We start from the raw sequence: 16,495 nt of genomic DNA, 5'->3' as shown, positions 1-16,495 counted from the left end.
CCAAAGAAAAAGAACATCACTGGTGGAAGTAATCCTTTGAGATACTCGCTGATCTAAAGTATTTTCGTCAACAAAAATCTGACTCATAAAATCTGAAATTCCATCAAAAAGAAAATACAGTTTTATTCTCACAGTTTATTACTTTTTTCCATGGTTAAAATCCATCCGATTTTATTCTGGTAAAACTACAAATTTCCTTCTTAAAAATGACAACTTTATACTCACAAAATAAGACTGTTGTTCTTAAAAAAATGTGTATTCTTAAAAAAAAGTCCCTTTTCCTACAACAAAATAAGTGTTTTTTGTGAAGTCATTCTGATAAAATTACAACTTTGCTTCTTATGAAAATACTATAATACGAATATTGCTGTCATTTCCTCAACGAAATAAGAAAATAGAACTCTATTTTCATAAAATTGTTAAATTTATAGACAAATACAGCTAGTTCTAAAATTATGAATTCCTTTCTAAAAAAAATACACCATTCTAATAAGATTATTAATTATCTTCAAAAAATGCAAATTCACTCCTAAATTATGAATTTTCCTCTAAAACAAATTACAACTTTACTCACATAAAATTAGGAACTTTCTTCTCAAAGAAAATAACTTAAGTCTTGTAAGTCTGGACTTATCGACTTATAAAATCCAACTTTATTATCTTAAAAAAATATGAATTCACGTCTAAAATATATATACTATTCTAATGAAATTAAGAAGTTTCTTTATAGAACTGCAACTTCATTCTTATATATTGCTTTTTCCTCAACCAAAACTTTTTTCTCATACAATTATCAATTCCCTTCTCAAAAATATCACTTTATTGTCATAAAAGTATGAATTCCTTCTAAAAATAAAACTACTCATAAAATTATGAATTTTACCCCCAAACTGCAACTATTCACATAAATCGATTTTCTCAAAAAACACATTTAAAAAACACTTATAAAATCATGAAATGTCTTCTAAAAAAGAACTTTGTACTCATCAAATTTGATTCTTTCGCTAAAAAATATAAGATGTTATTCTTGTAAAATATCTATTTTCTTCTAAAAGAATAACATTTTACAACTTCAGTCTCATAAAATTATGAATTTATATTTATCATTTTTTTCACCCCAAAAAAAGCAAAACACAGTGGATTAACCGTACATGCTCACAAGATTTGCTGACATGGCACATGATTATTGAAGTCCGAGGTTTATTTGACTTTTGAGGCCTATTTATTCCCAGAAAAATGTTGGGTATAACTCTAAACTGTCGATCGACTTTCAGGACGTTCCCCTGCAATACAGAGGCGCGCTCACAAAGGTTACTATGGCGACGGGCCGAGCTCTCCGTACAACAAGGCCAGACTGAAAAACAAAGCTCTTGGCGCTGCTGCTGAAAATCATCAATGAGCTATTAACAAGGGCTGGGCTTGAGCACGGGCCAAAAGTACAGCCGACGCAAAGCAGGTCACAAGACGCTGCTAAATTTAAACATAGTCGAGTGGGAGCACGTCGTCGTCGCCCATGTCCACGCACAACTCCCCATTCTTTCTTTACGGCTGCAAGCTAGCTATTGCGATCCCACCGGGGAGGTGGAGGGCTGAACAGCCCCTGAGAGGCCCCAATAAGCCCACTGGAACACAAAAGGGCTTAACAGCCCCTGAGATGCCCCAATAAGCCCACTGGAACACAAACAGGGGAGTGATTGCGACACTTCCCTTTTCAAGGTTTCACTGTTCTCTTTGCTTTCCGTACAAGTCAGCGAGATTGGTACAACAACATGTAACGTAATCATCTTCACCGTGGCTTGGATGCTTTGCTTCACTAGTTCGGTACCTTTCTACTTCCTGGTTCCCACTGAAGGACTTTGTTCATTAGTGATTGGGCAGTGTCATACATTTGGGTTAGGGCTAGGCGTTACACCCTTTAAAATGCCGGACCAGTGAAGGAGGGGCTCAGGTTGAACCCCTTTTATTAGCCTGTCTGACCAACGGCTACTTGTTGAGAGAGGAAGCTTGTATTTAGCAGCACTGGGAATTTAACGCATTTTTATTTTTTATTATAGAGTTGTTGGGTATATAAAGGGTCCTTCACTGATGCAACATGAAATTTCCCAAAATTTACATGCAAATGGCAGACGGCACCTAGCGCTACAAGCTAAGATAGCAGTCTAAAATCAATCAAAAAATGTACTGCACTGGATCAAAAAAAAAAAAAAAAGCCACTGTAGCGTTCACAGTTTGAACATTCAATTGTGTGTTTTTTTGGAGGGAGCGAGCATACTGCGACACTATGAGAATCACTGGTCTAGACTGTACTGTATTTCTGATTAATTTCATCTTACGATATTGCGTTACGTTATCTTCAGTGGGAAAAAAAGGGGGCTTTTTCAAAAAGAAGGACATTTTCAAGTTTTGAATGGTCGTGTATGTAAAAACGAGCCTGCGATTGAGGCCTTTACAAAGAAACTTGACTTGATATTGTTTTTAATGTTCAACAATTTAACATTCCATCAGAGTCGGACAGGTGAGACAAGGCAACCTCTGCAAAATATTTAGGGCTTGGAAGCGCATACCTTGGGTCAAAGTTTCCAACGTGGTTAAATCACAACTTTTCCAACAAGTAAATGGGCACCTTGTCTTTGGCAATATTCAACCGAATTTGTTGAAAAGCACTAATTACGCCAACTTCATTCAGTCTAACAGCCAACTATATTCAAAACCATTGTGTTTTTTGCTATACCGGTCCGTCGAAATGTTTTTTTAAGTGACACTGCGCCGCGGCGTGACAAAAGGTAGGGGCCCGCTGTTAAAATATTAACGGCATCGTCGATTAATCGACTCGACTTTCATCACATCACAGTTGACTACAAAAAAAAATATTTAGCTGTCGGAACCCCTAGCTTGGCCAAACACCACCAGCCCTGACCAGTTGTGAGGTTTTACACCTGGAACTCACTCCTACCCGTGGCCGCTTTGTGTTAACAGCAATTGTCAGTGACGCTGACCATTACCTAATAATATGACTGCGACCGAAACGCAGCAGCTGTGTGAAAGCACACTACGGACACGGCAATTTACCGCTTCTGTAAGTCGATCAGAGTGAAAGGGGCTAATACAGTATCTCTGTCAAGGAGGTTATGTTTTTAAATGCTGTAAGTTTTTTTGTTTTTTGTCAATTAGCAACAAACGAATGACCGTAAAGTCACATTGGTCGACTGAATCTCACACTGTCTGGCTTATAGATTTGCGCAAGGAGGATAATGTTGGGTTTTGATGACACTGTCAACGAGGTGTTAATTTAACGTCGTGCTTGCTAGTGCGGTTGGCATTTACAGTGGTGCTCAACAGGACTCGCCACATTTCATTGACAGCGGTTTCCGTCCTATTCGTGAGGATGAGGGACGGGATGTTTTTTTCTTTGGGGAAGAAAACCCCAAAACAAAACAAAAAAAAGCACCGGTCAGTAACTTACAGCTTCCGGAGCCAAGTTGTGAGTTTTGCAATTGCACAGACACCTTTATAACATAAATTCACAGCTTTAGCAATTTAGCATCACCCATCCGACAGGGAAACTATACAACGCAATTGTTACAGCTGCAATTGTTGTTAGTTGAAGTGCTCTATACATAAAGTCGAGTAATTGGTCCCCGCGACCCTAGTGAGGAGAAGTGGTAAAGAAAATGAATGTATGGATGGATGGATAGATGAGTAATTGGTCAGGAAATTATTATTTCCTACAAATAATGTAACTTTATTCTTCTTTCCCAGTGACGTAAAGTGGCAGGTTATTTAATGCTCTTCTTACAAGATGGCAGAAGGTCTAATTAACCTGTGTGGCCACCTATTGCCATTCCTACCACAGAATAATAGCTTTGTGCTCTACTAAACAGGCCTAGATTTCACACCAAGTACATTTCAAGTAAATTGAGACGAGATCATCATTATTTCAACGTACTGTACATACTTTTTGTGACATTTGCCACAAGATATTTTGGTTGTGAAACAATGGTCTGCTATATACCCAGTTCATATTTATTGGGATTAGAGTGAATATCCTAGGAGGAGTTTGTTGAGGTACGACCGTTGGAAATGGCCAAAACCCCGGAAAAACGGCACCTTCCGACAACAATGGGAGACTACTTGAGGGTTTCACAGCGTAGGTTCTTATTGATTTTCGCACGTCCAATCATGATTAACGTATATACCAGATTTATACCAGATATACCAGATCAAGGAGGAGTTTTACAACGCTTGGAAATGGATAAAACCCTTGAAAAAAGTTACCTTTCAACCAAAATCAACGACTACCGGTAGGTTCCACAGCAAAGGTTCATATTGACTTTCATGAGTCCTGTCATGATAAACATATAATGGTTTCAGAGTCCATTAGACCCATTGGTGGCAGGACCAGGGATATTTTTGCAACCCCCCCACCCCCAATAAAAAAGGCGCAATCATGAGAAATGAAGCATAAAGTAATAAAAACGTCAAGAGAAATATTTAAGCCACACATGCTCATAATACAACAAATGTTCAATATTGCATCACATTTTCCTATACAAATACAAAGGCCCAGAGAGGACGTGATGTAAAGTGATGTCGGGGATTAACAGGCAACTTTGTTGACGCGCCAAATATGCGCCATGGCCTTACAACTTTTTTTTGTCTTGAGTTTGTTGTCACATTGCTGTCGGGCCAATTATATATTACTCGCGCACTCACTGTAGTCGTCTCGCCACGCTGCACTATTTGCATATCTGTTGTTGACCAATACTGGCCACTCATGCCAGAGTACCATCTGCCCCATTTGCACACTGATTGAGGAGTATCTGCAACATTTGCACAATCAACATTGTCCCAGATTATCGCACTACTAGTCACTTTAAACTGCCTACATTCCTTGAAGTCTCGGCGCCCTTTGCACAATGGTCATTGCACCAGACTAGTGCTATATTAGTCATTCAAACTGCTCTAAGTGCTAGAGGACTCGGCATCATTATTTTGTCAAAATAAATAAATAAATAAATAGTACCGCCATTACCATATAACTAGCAACCCTTTATTGCTCAGTGACTGTTTTTCACAAAGTCTTTATGTCTCAAAAGTGTTCTCTGTCAATTGACTGTCTGTTGTCGTACTAGAGCGGCTCCAACTACCGGAGACAAATTCCTTGTGTGTTTTTTGGACATACTTGGCAAATAAAGACGATTCTGATTCTGAAAGAGAAAAGTGAGTCATCTCCACCAATGAAAACTTCAATACTGTATATGCATGCATTTGAGCCAAGAGTGTCATGTGATGTTTATTACAATATTATACGTTGATGCAGTAGTGTGCAGTCAACCCCCGCCAATTCGCAATACACCATTTGCAAATATGCAATTTTTTCTGCAGAACATAATAGTCGTAGAAATATTCCCGCCTAGCCGTGTATTTTTGAATGGCTTAATTGTACCTTCTGCCATCTAGTTGGAGGAGCATTTAATTATTCTGCTTGACACTATATGCCGCTGTCATAAACAGATAAACAAGTATATATTATACAATTTCGGGACCAATTAAGTGTAATTGGATAATGTCCCACAGTTGAGAATTACTGCATTAGATTCATGTTAGAAAAGCTTATTAATTCATTCATTCAATTAAAAAAAATATATAAATAAATAAATAAAATTTAAAAAGCTTATAATGTCACATTCCTTGAGTGAGAGAGCTAGCAACACAAACAAAAGATGAATTGGCAGGCGAGCGAGAGACGATTATCCTCTAGCATTCTCAGACTTCTTAGTCCGGAGGGGCGACCGCGACAGCATTTTGTTTACGGACACAAACAGATGATAAGTGGTCGACCTTTGTGCCTTTCTACGTGCACGAAGCTCCTGTGACTTACAACATCGTCAATACGTCATTGCGGCCAAAACAACACGGCTTTGAATCAAATGTCTACTGGCAATTCTGTTCTAGCACTGCAGTCCCTCACTGTAGCATTGCCTTTCATCAATATTACTGCATTTTACTGAATTCACTTCTTTTCTTATGACTTACTTGATGAATCCATACACGTCTAAATACAGTTGATATAAAAAGTCGACACACCGCTGTTCAAATCCCAGGTTTTTGTGATGTAAAAAAAAAACAAAAAAAAGACGACCAAGGTAAACCATTAAAAACTTTTTCCACCATTAACATGACTTATAAGCTGTACAAGTTGAATTTTGAAAAACCTTTTAGAGGTGAAGTAAAAAGAAGCAACTGAAATAATGTGGTTGCACAAATGTGCGTGCACGGCCAAGTGCTAACAGTTTTGTCAGGGCTGCTATCTAATTAATTACTAAATGCCAACGTGATTGAAACGACATGAAACATCAATGCCACCTCTATTTTTTTTTGGGGGGGGGGGGCATTTGTAGACCCCAAAGGAATATAGTCAACTATTGTAAGAACATTGGTGCTCAGACAACTTCCAGTTCTTCTCAGCTACTGCTCCATGGACTTCCATAAAGCTGTTTCTGTGAGTAATTTTCGTGTTTGGATCAAAGCTGTTCTTCATTTTTAACTTTTATTTGGCCACTGTTACCCGAGGTCGCTACAGTTTTTGGTGGTTTGGAATTAAAACTGGAAATTCAGGGAAACAAAGTTTCTTTTTTAGGTGCATTTTGTGCTTAAGGTATCCAGTGCCTTCATCTCAAAAAGCCCCACCTTAAATACATACATACGCCTTTAACTTTTTTTTATTTCTCATACGAGGCTGTTTTTGCGTCCAAGTTGGAGGAATTGTTTTGGTAGGCCATGTACATGAAGCCTGTTGGCATTTCTTCAAACTACATTCACTTTTTTTTTTTTACTTTGAAAAGCAAGACATTGTTTCAGCAGTCACCAGCATGTTGTGAGATTTTGTTTTTTGTCTTAAGTTTTTCTTTTGGAGATAAAACAATCTAAAAAAAAATCTACCATCGAGAATATGTCTTTGTCACTCAAATGTCACTGATGACGACTCCTCCCACACGGACAGGGGATCCTCCTCGAGGAATCGGCATCAGTGAAGGCAGCTATAGCTATATTGAAGATCTCCCAAAAGCTGTATGCATGTTCTTTGGACTTTCCTGTGCACTCCACCGTTAATACCCAAAGTCCATGAATCAAACATTTTATTTTGGCATCGACTTGGGCCCTGATGAGCTAAAACATAGATTGCAAATTTCATTTAAAAAACAACAACAACAAAAAACAGCTTGCAATGTGAACGTGAATCGAAGGTGGTTATTGTAACCTAACTGTCCTTTGAAGCGCGAATAAACTAAAAACACAGATTTATCAAGGGAAAAGGGGTCTCTTCAAAAACAACACTTGAATGTGTACACCTGTCTAAGAATTTCCCAAAAAGTGTTTTTGGTGTTGAATTATGGGAAACCAGCTATTAAATTGTGTTGAGCTATTCAGAATCAGAAACAAAATCCGAATCATCTTTATTTGCCAAGTATGTCCAAAAAACACACAAGGAATTTGTCTCCGGTAGTTGGAGCCGCTCTAGTACGACAACAGACAGTCAATTGACAGAGAACACTTTTGAGACATAAAGACATTGACAAAAAACAGTCACTGAGCAATAAAGGGTTGCTAGTTATCTGGTAATGCCGGTACATTTTTTTTTTTGGGACAATTGTGCAAAAAGATGCAGAGTCCTCTAGCACTTAGAGCAGATTCATATGATTCAAATGGTACTTTATGGTTACTCACTAAAACCAGTTGAAAGATGAAGTTATTGTTTATACACCAAATTTGACACATGGATGTGATTTTTGGGATTGCAACTGAATGATTTTCTTTTCCATTTAATATTTTGACGCCTTCCTCATAGAGTAAATGTCCCAGATGACGTGACGCATGCTTTCACCTGCCATAACCGGACAGTGGGAGGCGTGGTCACCTTGCCAGATTTAAACGGGCGACCACACAGTCAGCTGAATTCATAATATGAATCACGGCCGACGACTGGTTAGAGGGTCTCACAGTTCTGAGGACTGGGGTTCAAATCCCGGGCCCGCCTGTGTCGAGTTTGCATGTTCTCCCGGTGCCTGCGTGGGTTTTCTCCGGGCACTCCGGTTTCCTCCCACATCCCAAAAACATGCATGGTAAGTTGATTGAAGACTCTAAATTGCCCATAGGTGTGAATGTGAATGCGAATGGTTGTTTGTTTATGTGGGCCCTGCGATTGGCTGGCAACCAGTTCAGGGTGTACCCCGCCACCTGCCCAGAGATAGCTGGGATAGGCTCCAGCACTCCCGCGACCCTTGTGAGGATAAGCAGCTCAGAAAATGAATGGATGGATAAATATGAATGACATCATCCGGAACAATTCTAAGGAAGGCAGAAGGTCTATGCCAAAATATTTAGAGGAAAAATATTGCACCCATTGTCGTCTGTCGATAAACACTTACTGTAAGTTGAACACGAGCGTTTGAAGGTATCTTTTTCACTGGAACTAATTTCTTTTTTTTTTTTTTTTTTTTTTTAAATCACTGGTGGTGTTAATAATCAGTGTCTTTTGAAATGCACTTAATGAATTGCCAAAAGTTACTTAGAACGCTATGATATTTTTAAAAAAAGAACAAGCAATTTTATTTTTTATTTGTGCATTTGCATATTCACAGAAGGAAAAAAAACAACAACCTTGTGGTCATTTTAACTCATGTTTTAAGTAAGATGGATGTAATACAATAATTTGGCCAAAAGACGAAACATTTGTAACGTGAAGTCAACATTTTTAGTTAGGTCAACTAAATTGTTTTTATCATGACCATTGCATCCAGTTAGGGTTCCATGTTAACACAACTAAAGGGCTTCAGTTCTTCCGTGTCTAAAACTTAAGTCACTTAAGGTAACAAGTTTCCATCCGGTTGTTTCGTGAGCTCAACTAAATCGGGTTAAGAGTGTAGATTATGAAAAAAAATTTGTGTCAGTAAAATATAAATAATAACTCATTTGAATAATAAAGTACTTGAATAACATTTATTTAACTAACCAATCACTTAATACATCGTTTGTGTATTTTAGTACTTTCAGTATTTATAATAAATCAATGATTTAAAATGTTTTTCAAATGACTAAATATATGTAAAATATGTAAAATACTTTATTTGAATAAATTGGAATTCATTCTCATTTTTATGTCAGCATTTAAACTCAATTCCCATTAAATAACCAATTATTAAATGACAAATACAAAAGTGTCAAATGTGAAAAGGTAAATTGTTTATTTTGCTAACAATTTTATATGTAAGCATTTGTATTGAAACAATTATCCATTATCAATAATGAATCATTAACCAATTCATGATATAAAGAAACCAAAACAAAATAAAAAATGACTAAATATGTCAAATATTGGAATAGCTTGCGAGAATTCATTTTTAAATATTGATATATAAATTATAATTAACTGCCCAATTATTAAATTAAATAAACTGAAATGTTAAATTATTTTAACAGTAACTCACTCATTTTTCATCAGTATTTATAATAAATCTAATTACAATTCATTCCCAGTTTAACAGAATACAGATATGTTGAATAAGTGTCAAATTGTTTCTTTTAGTCAAATATTTTTTATTTTATTCTTTGTACTAAAGCAATTAACCAATAAATAGTAATTAATTCATTATTTAGAATTCATTTAATGATTATTTATTACCAGTTTAATAGAGAATTACTTTACTTTTTTTTTTCCAAAGTAGTCAAACTTTTGTACTTTAGGAATTACAATACATCAATCAGTCATATTATGAGATACATTTTTAAAAAAGACTAAAGGCGTGTAAAATATGTAGATTGGTTATTTCAATAAATAACCAATTATTTAATGAAATAAATACAAATACGTTAAATGTATGTTTAATTTAGTTTTAGTTTATTTTACGCATATTAGATTATTTACAACAAATAAATTAATCAGTTATTCGATTAAATAAATGCATACAAAATGAATACACGTTTAAAAAAAATGACTAAAAATAAAATTATTCCAGTATTGTAGTTAAAAATGCTTCGTGGGACAAATTAAAGATGAGAAAATGTGGGCCCCCCGGTCCATACTTTGCCCACCCCGGATACCTAATGTTAAGTTTCAAGCAAATTATATACGAATTTTAAAAAACATGCCATATAATGAAAAGGTTACTTACTCTCCGCGGTGGTGGTGACGAAGCAGGCTGCGGCCAAAACAAGAGCCAAAGTCCGGAGCCACATAACTGACTCGGGGTCGAGCACCATCCGCCACTCAGACAAAAAGTGCCCGAGTAATCCTTCTTGTGGCGAGTGGGGGGCGGGGGAGGAGGAGGTGTTTGTTACGAGATGTAATTCTTCTTCAGGAAATTGTTTCGCTTTTGCGGCGTGAGCCAGCAAGTAAACAAAAATGAATAAACGACATCCCGGAAGATGGGCGGAGGAACGAGTCCAACGTGTTCACTCCCGCACACTGCGGCTGAAGCTAAACTAAGCTAAGATAATGCTAAAGCTAAGCCAAGCCCCTCCCGGCTCCTCCGTGGCTCTTCAGGCGGACTTGTGCCTCCGAGTCCCCCGCTTGAGAGAGCCCAAATACGGCTTTGACGGGGAGCTAACGTTAGCAACCTGGAGCTAAAGAGCTAGCTGTCAAAAGTAGCCAGCCAGGCCACACACGTAAAAGTTTGCGTGGCGGACACTCAATATCACAATGTGACAGAGAATAGGTGCTTTTACGTCCTCCCCAATGTTTAAGTATTTCAACAAAAATATGACATTTCATGTAATTCCGTGCGGTTTAGCCGATGTGAGTCCAGGTGGCTGGTGGCACGCGTGGCGTTACGTCCGCGTGAGTTTGATAAAAATAAAAAAATAAATAAAAATAAAACCGTCCCCAGAATGTGCGTCAGGCGGCGGCCAAAACACGACAAATGAGTGTCCTCAGAGCGCGTGGTTTCTATCCCGAACTCCGAGCCGAGCTGAGGCGCTGAGATTTCCGAGATTTTCTCCAGATCCACGCGACAGCTAAGTGAGCTCCACGTTTGTTTGCTTTTCACGTGAACGTCACATCATCCTCCGCGCTGCCTGGCTATTTTAAAATGGCAGACACGCCAAAAGTGGAGCAAAGTCCGACTTGTTCTATGCTATTATGGCGCTTTTAAATGCCCTTTCTTATTGCACAGACAGAGGTAGATGGTCTCCCAGGCTGTGTGTGTGCTGGCTGTCTCCTTAATTTTTTTCTTTCCTTCTTCTCCCAGGCAGTAAACAAACGCTGCGAAGGGAGGCAGATGGGCTCCCAGGGAAACACGGAATGGAGTTTATTGGATTACAACTGAGACTCTTTCCATAAAGACATAATCCATTTAAAAAAAAAAACAGGAAACCCAATTCAAAGTCGAGTTCTGATCTAAATTTAGCATTTCTATTACTATCATCATTGTTATTGTTATGAATACCATCATTGCTGTTATCTTTGTGGTTATTATTATTATTACTACTGTTGTTTCTATTGTTTATTATCGTCCTTATTGCTTTTGACATTGTTTTTTTTATCATAATCGCTATTATTATCATCACGATTAGTTATTACTGTCAATATTATTTCTATATTATCATCGTCATTATTGTTACTATCAAAATATCGTCGTCATTATTATCATCATTATCCTTACTCTTATCATTACTGCTAAAAATACTTGTTTTTAATTATCATCATCATTATTATTAATAGTGTTATTACAATCTTTATTATTAATATTTTTCTCATTATCATCAGCATCATTAGTTTTATCATCATTATTACTGGTATTATTATATTATCGTTATTATAATCATACCATACTGTTTTATTATCACTGTTACTGTTATCATAATCAACTTTTAATAATCACATTTTTTATTATATCTTCCTTCTTATAATAATTACTGTCATTATTGGAGTTATTACAATAATTATTATTAGCACAATTATAGTTATTATTATTATTAAGTTGAGTTTCAATTTTACCTAATTGGAAATCACGTCAAGTATATTAACCTGTTTCAGAGTCAGAGTCACTGTCATCTAACCATTATCAACTCTTTGGATTGCCATTTTTCCGGAAAAAAAAAAAGGTAACAACTGTAAAAATAAAAGTAAAATAAAGCAAAACTACTTCACCTCTGAAGAGGCGTACCAGGTTCCCACGGAGAATATATTAGCTAAGCAACAGGAAGTGTAACAGCCTCGCGCTCGGGCTACGAGTATACTATGTAAACAAATACAGGGCAGCTCAGCCTAGTGGACGTCATGGCTAGCAATTTGCTTTTCGCAGTCCGTCAAACTCATTTGAACTGGCATTTGAACATTTGAACTGACTATGCAGACTATTCTAGATTCAATGAGTGTGTTGGTGCTTTGCTTAGTGCCGAAGTTGATAAATTAGATTGCCGATCAAAACATTTCAAACGGCCTTATCTCTAAAATGGAAATCAAATATTCTTCAGCTGTGTGGTACTTGTAGGTTGTGTTGATTTCACTCTTTTGTCCAGTTTAAAGTTAAAGTTTGGAGACTGTGCCTTTTGACCATTCACAAATTTATTTTTTAATTTTTTCTAAATGAAAGTCAAGTAGTTCAAGTCCAATGAATAGCCACACAGCTGGGAAGAACGTTAACCTGTTTTTCGTGACGTTTCGCATTTAGTGGATTGAATTATGCTTTTTTTTTGGGGTGTTTTTTTGTTTTGTTTTGTTCTTTCAACAGTGATTTCGTGCACTAATAAAATATAGTCTATACCTATTTTGAATGTGAAATATTTTATTTTCCCCAACTACAAAGGGTTCTGTGACTGCGTGTATAAAACATTCGGGGTTCAGAACCTCCATCAAGGTTAAGAGCCACTGATTTTATTTATTTTTTTCCTCAGATAAGTTAGTTAATTCATTTTAGCGAAATTAGCTATAAATCATAAAAGGAGAATTAATGTATTTATTAAAATAACAATGTTACATGTAGTTTATTTATTTATTATTTAATTTAAAAAATGTAAAAAAATAAATATGGATAGTACAAATAAAAGGAGAATTAACTATTACCTTTTTAATTGAAATAATTTAGTTTCCATCCATCCATTTTCTGTACCGCTTGTCCTCACTATGACCTCCGATAAGCGGGAGAAAATGGACGGATGCATGGAAATTATTTTACAAGTCCATATAGCACTTGTTTATTACATAATTTAGTTAATCAATTATAAATTACACTTAGACCGAGGATAAATAATTTTAATATACTAATTCTCAAAATTGTTATTTTATTAAATATTTTAATTAATTAATTATTAATTAATTAACTAATTAATTACAACTAAATAAATAAATAATACAACAATGAGAATAAATTATTATTCCATTCTCAAAATCAACAATTTGATGTACAATTATTATTTTCTATTTTTTAAATCATCGAGTTTCATTAATTATTGTTTATTTAATTAGAAATGAAAATAAAAATGAATGATTTAATTATAAAAATAAATCTTACATTCACATTTTACTCAAGCTAGCTCTAGCTCTGGATTTACTACCACAAAAAAGAGCAAAAAAACAACAACAACAAAGAAAGCAATGTAGCATTCTAGTTTTGTTAGCCTACTTGGCCAAGCTTGCTAGCACCACGGATAGATGGAAATGAGCCTCATGTCAGTAGCATGCCATTAGCATTCTGAGCTAACAACGGCATAGCAATATTTTCAGAGATAATACAAGCATAGCGATGCCTTGACTTACTAGTTTAATTCGTTCCGTGACCACGCTCGTAACACAAAACACTTGTATACTAAATCATCTTCCCCCCCCCATCGAAATAAATGGAAATCTCATTCATCTGTTTCAGCACCCCAAAAAAAACCAACAAAAAACCCTAACCCTAACACCAACAAAAATGTAACATTTCTTTTCATAAGAGTAATAGCACTCGACAGTATTGTACAACAAAAATAGAATGTGCTAGTGTGCGCACCTTGGTCACCAGGGGGCAGAATAACACAGACATAAAATACAAATATTTGATGGCGCAACATGATCAGAATCAGAATCAGAATCATCTTTATTTGCCAAGTATGTCCAAAACACAGAAGGAATTTGTCTCCGGGAGTTGGAGCCGCTCTAGTATGACAACAGACAGTCAATTTACAGAACACTTTGGAGACATAAAGACATTGACAAAAAAAAAAAAAAAAACAGTCACTGAGCAGTAAAGGGTTGCTAGTTATTTAGTAATGCCAGTACATTTATTTTATTTTTTGGACAATTGTGCAAAAAGATGCAGAGTCCTCTAGCACTTAGAGCAGTTCGAATGACTAATATTGCAATAGTCCGGCGCAATGACCATTGTGCAAAGGGCGCAGACTTTGATGATCAAGACTTAGCTGCAGTAATAATGGTTGTTTTTTTCACAGAGGATTAAAACGTGTGTGTATTGTTACATTGTTCATCTACATGTGTTGCTGAATACACTTTTGCATAAAGGGTTACAACAACTGCGATATTGATGCTATTTTTTTAAGCCTTTCTAAGGCGTTTTGCATTGTGTGTTAGCATTAAGCTAGCGGAAAGTTGTGGTTTAGTCAAACAGAATCCTTTGTTTTATGTTAAAACTTTACAAAGGCGTGCCTTTTGATTTTTGATGGATTGACACGAATATGCGGACGACCGCATAGCTTGATTGAGAGCCTCCAATTATTGTGTTATTTAATTTAATTTATTTATTATATGGATTAATAATAACAACTTTCCCACTGTCGTCCCCTTTGAAGCAAAAACAAAGGCGTTCGCATGGAGCTGCTGTGCGGCCCATGAGTCATTTGTTGTTTGCGTGCGAGCCACAAAAACACGTCGATAGTTCCGAAGCCATAATGAGGCTAAACTGAGGCCGCCTGAACCAAGTTCACACGGTCCTCCGCGTCCTCTCACACCGCGCGAGCTCACCCGACCTGAAGCCGACGTGTGTTTTTTTTGTGTTGATTCAAAGCTTATTTGAAACTCAATCACTATAGCTAGCGAATTAGCAGCTAGAGGTGACGGTTGCAAACATAACAAAAACAGCCAAGTGAGAAAAGCTGAAATGTCTTTTTCCATGTTCCTGTCTGGGATCACGCAGGAGGGGTGGAAAAAAAAAAAAAAAAAAAAGTCGCCTTCCGCTTTTCAACAATGCTTCATGAATTTTCCTGTGAGAATCTTCACAGATTACGGTCTGAATTTAGTCTGGCTAGGCACAAAGTGTTCCCAGAGCGGAATGAGAGGGAAAAGGTGACATCAGATCATGCAGTAAAAAAAAAAAAAAAACCTAAACAAAACAAAGAAATACAAATTTACTACATAAATGTTATCCTATACCAAAACACCGTGCGCTGTCGGTCCGAAATGGAGTGGGAAGAGGTACGCCTAAAACGTATTTAAATCTCAACCCTTTAACATTAACCTTAAGAATAATTAGAAATCCTGAAGTCCAAAATGAAATGCAGAGGTAATAAAAAGTCCACAGACCCTTGTTCAAATGCAGTTTTTTGTCAAATTTAAAAGATAATTCATTTCAAAATGTTTTCCACCATTAATGTGACCTATAACCTCATACTACTCAATGGATTTATTCGTCTTTTCAAGAGGGGAATAAAAATAAACAGATGTGAGTGATTAACCCCAATTTTTTATGTTCTGGTAGGCTTTTCCTGATGTATTTTTATACATTTTTTTGATTTCTAGCAGATTTCTGGAGGTTTTGTGCTAACACTGACTGCTTTTTGGAACTGTTCATAATTCCTTCCACGTTGTCTAAAGCCCACACATTTCCAGCTCCCCAAAGCATAATGCTGCCCCCAATTTTCTTCACTAGGTATGTTCCCGATGTTGCTCTATCGAACGATGCAAACCAAAACTAGCAGACATTCCAACAGCTTCTTCCCTTCTGCCGTTAACTTCTTAAACAGTTAACTTACAATTCCATTGTAACATACAGCCAATTTAGTCTTGAGATTGTTGTCACAGTAGTCTCGCCACACTGCACTGTTTGCATATCTGTTGTTGACCAATACTGGCCACTCATGTGGTTGAGAAGTATCTGCACCATTTGCACAACCGACACTGTTCCAGATTATCGTACTAGTCACTTTATACTGCTTAAATTTTTTGGAAGTGTTTGCACCATTTGTTTGATGTATTTTTTCTAAATACATAGGTTTTTGCAATTGTTTTATACAGATGATTTAAAAAAATATATATTTTCTACTTTTGATTTCATGTCTGTTATTTTTCATGTTATTTTCTTTTTTGTATTTGTATATTTTATCTATTTGTTACATTTCTTTCATTACATGAAAGAAAAAAACAGACAGGAAAACACAATTTAAACTGAAAAGGAGCAGAAGAATAAATCTATTTATTTTCCATTTAATTCTACTCTATTTCATGCATTAATAAGTATTCATTTTTCATTCTTTTTTAAATTGTTTCTTTTTAATATTTTTGGAT

General features: G+C 36.3%; 1 protein-coding gene across 1 annotated transcript in view; it reads right to left on the bottom strand.

Annotated features, from left to right (window-relative positions):
* The window catches only part of insra (insulin receptor a), a 60,379-nt gene extending 49,143 nt beyond the window's left edge, over positions 1-11,236 (bottom strand). Inside the window, exon 1 of the mRNA XM_061798356.1 lies at positions 10,173-11,236. Coding sequence (XP_061654340.1) covers positions 10,173-10,260 — 88 coding nt within the window. The 5' untranslated portion in view covers positions 10,261-11,236. The remainder of the gene's footprint in view (positions 1-10,172) is intronic.
* Positions 11,237-16,495: the final 5,259 nt, after the last annotated feature.

The sequence above is a fragment of the Phyllopteryx taeniolatus genome, chromosome 14 (assembly GCF_024500385.1).
Source record: "Phyllopteryx taeniolatus isolate TA_2022b chromosome 14, UOR_Ptae_1.2, whole genome shotgun sequence".
Taxonomy (NCBI): domain Eukaryota; kingdom Metazoa; phylum Chordata; class Actinopteri; order Syngnathiformes; family Syngnathidae; genus Phyllopteryx; species Phyllopteryx taeniolatus.
This window is presented reverse-complemented; position numbering and strand designations above follow the sequence as displayed.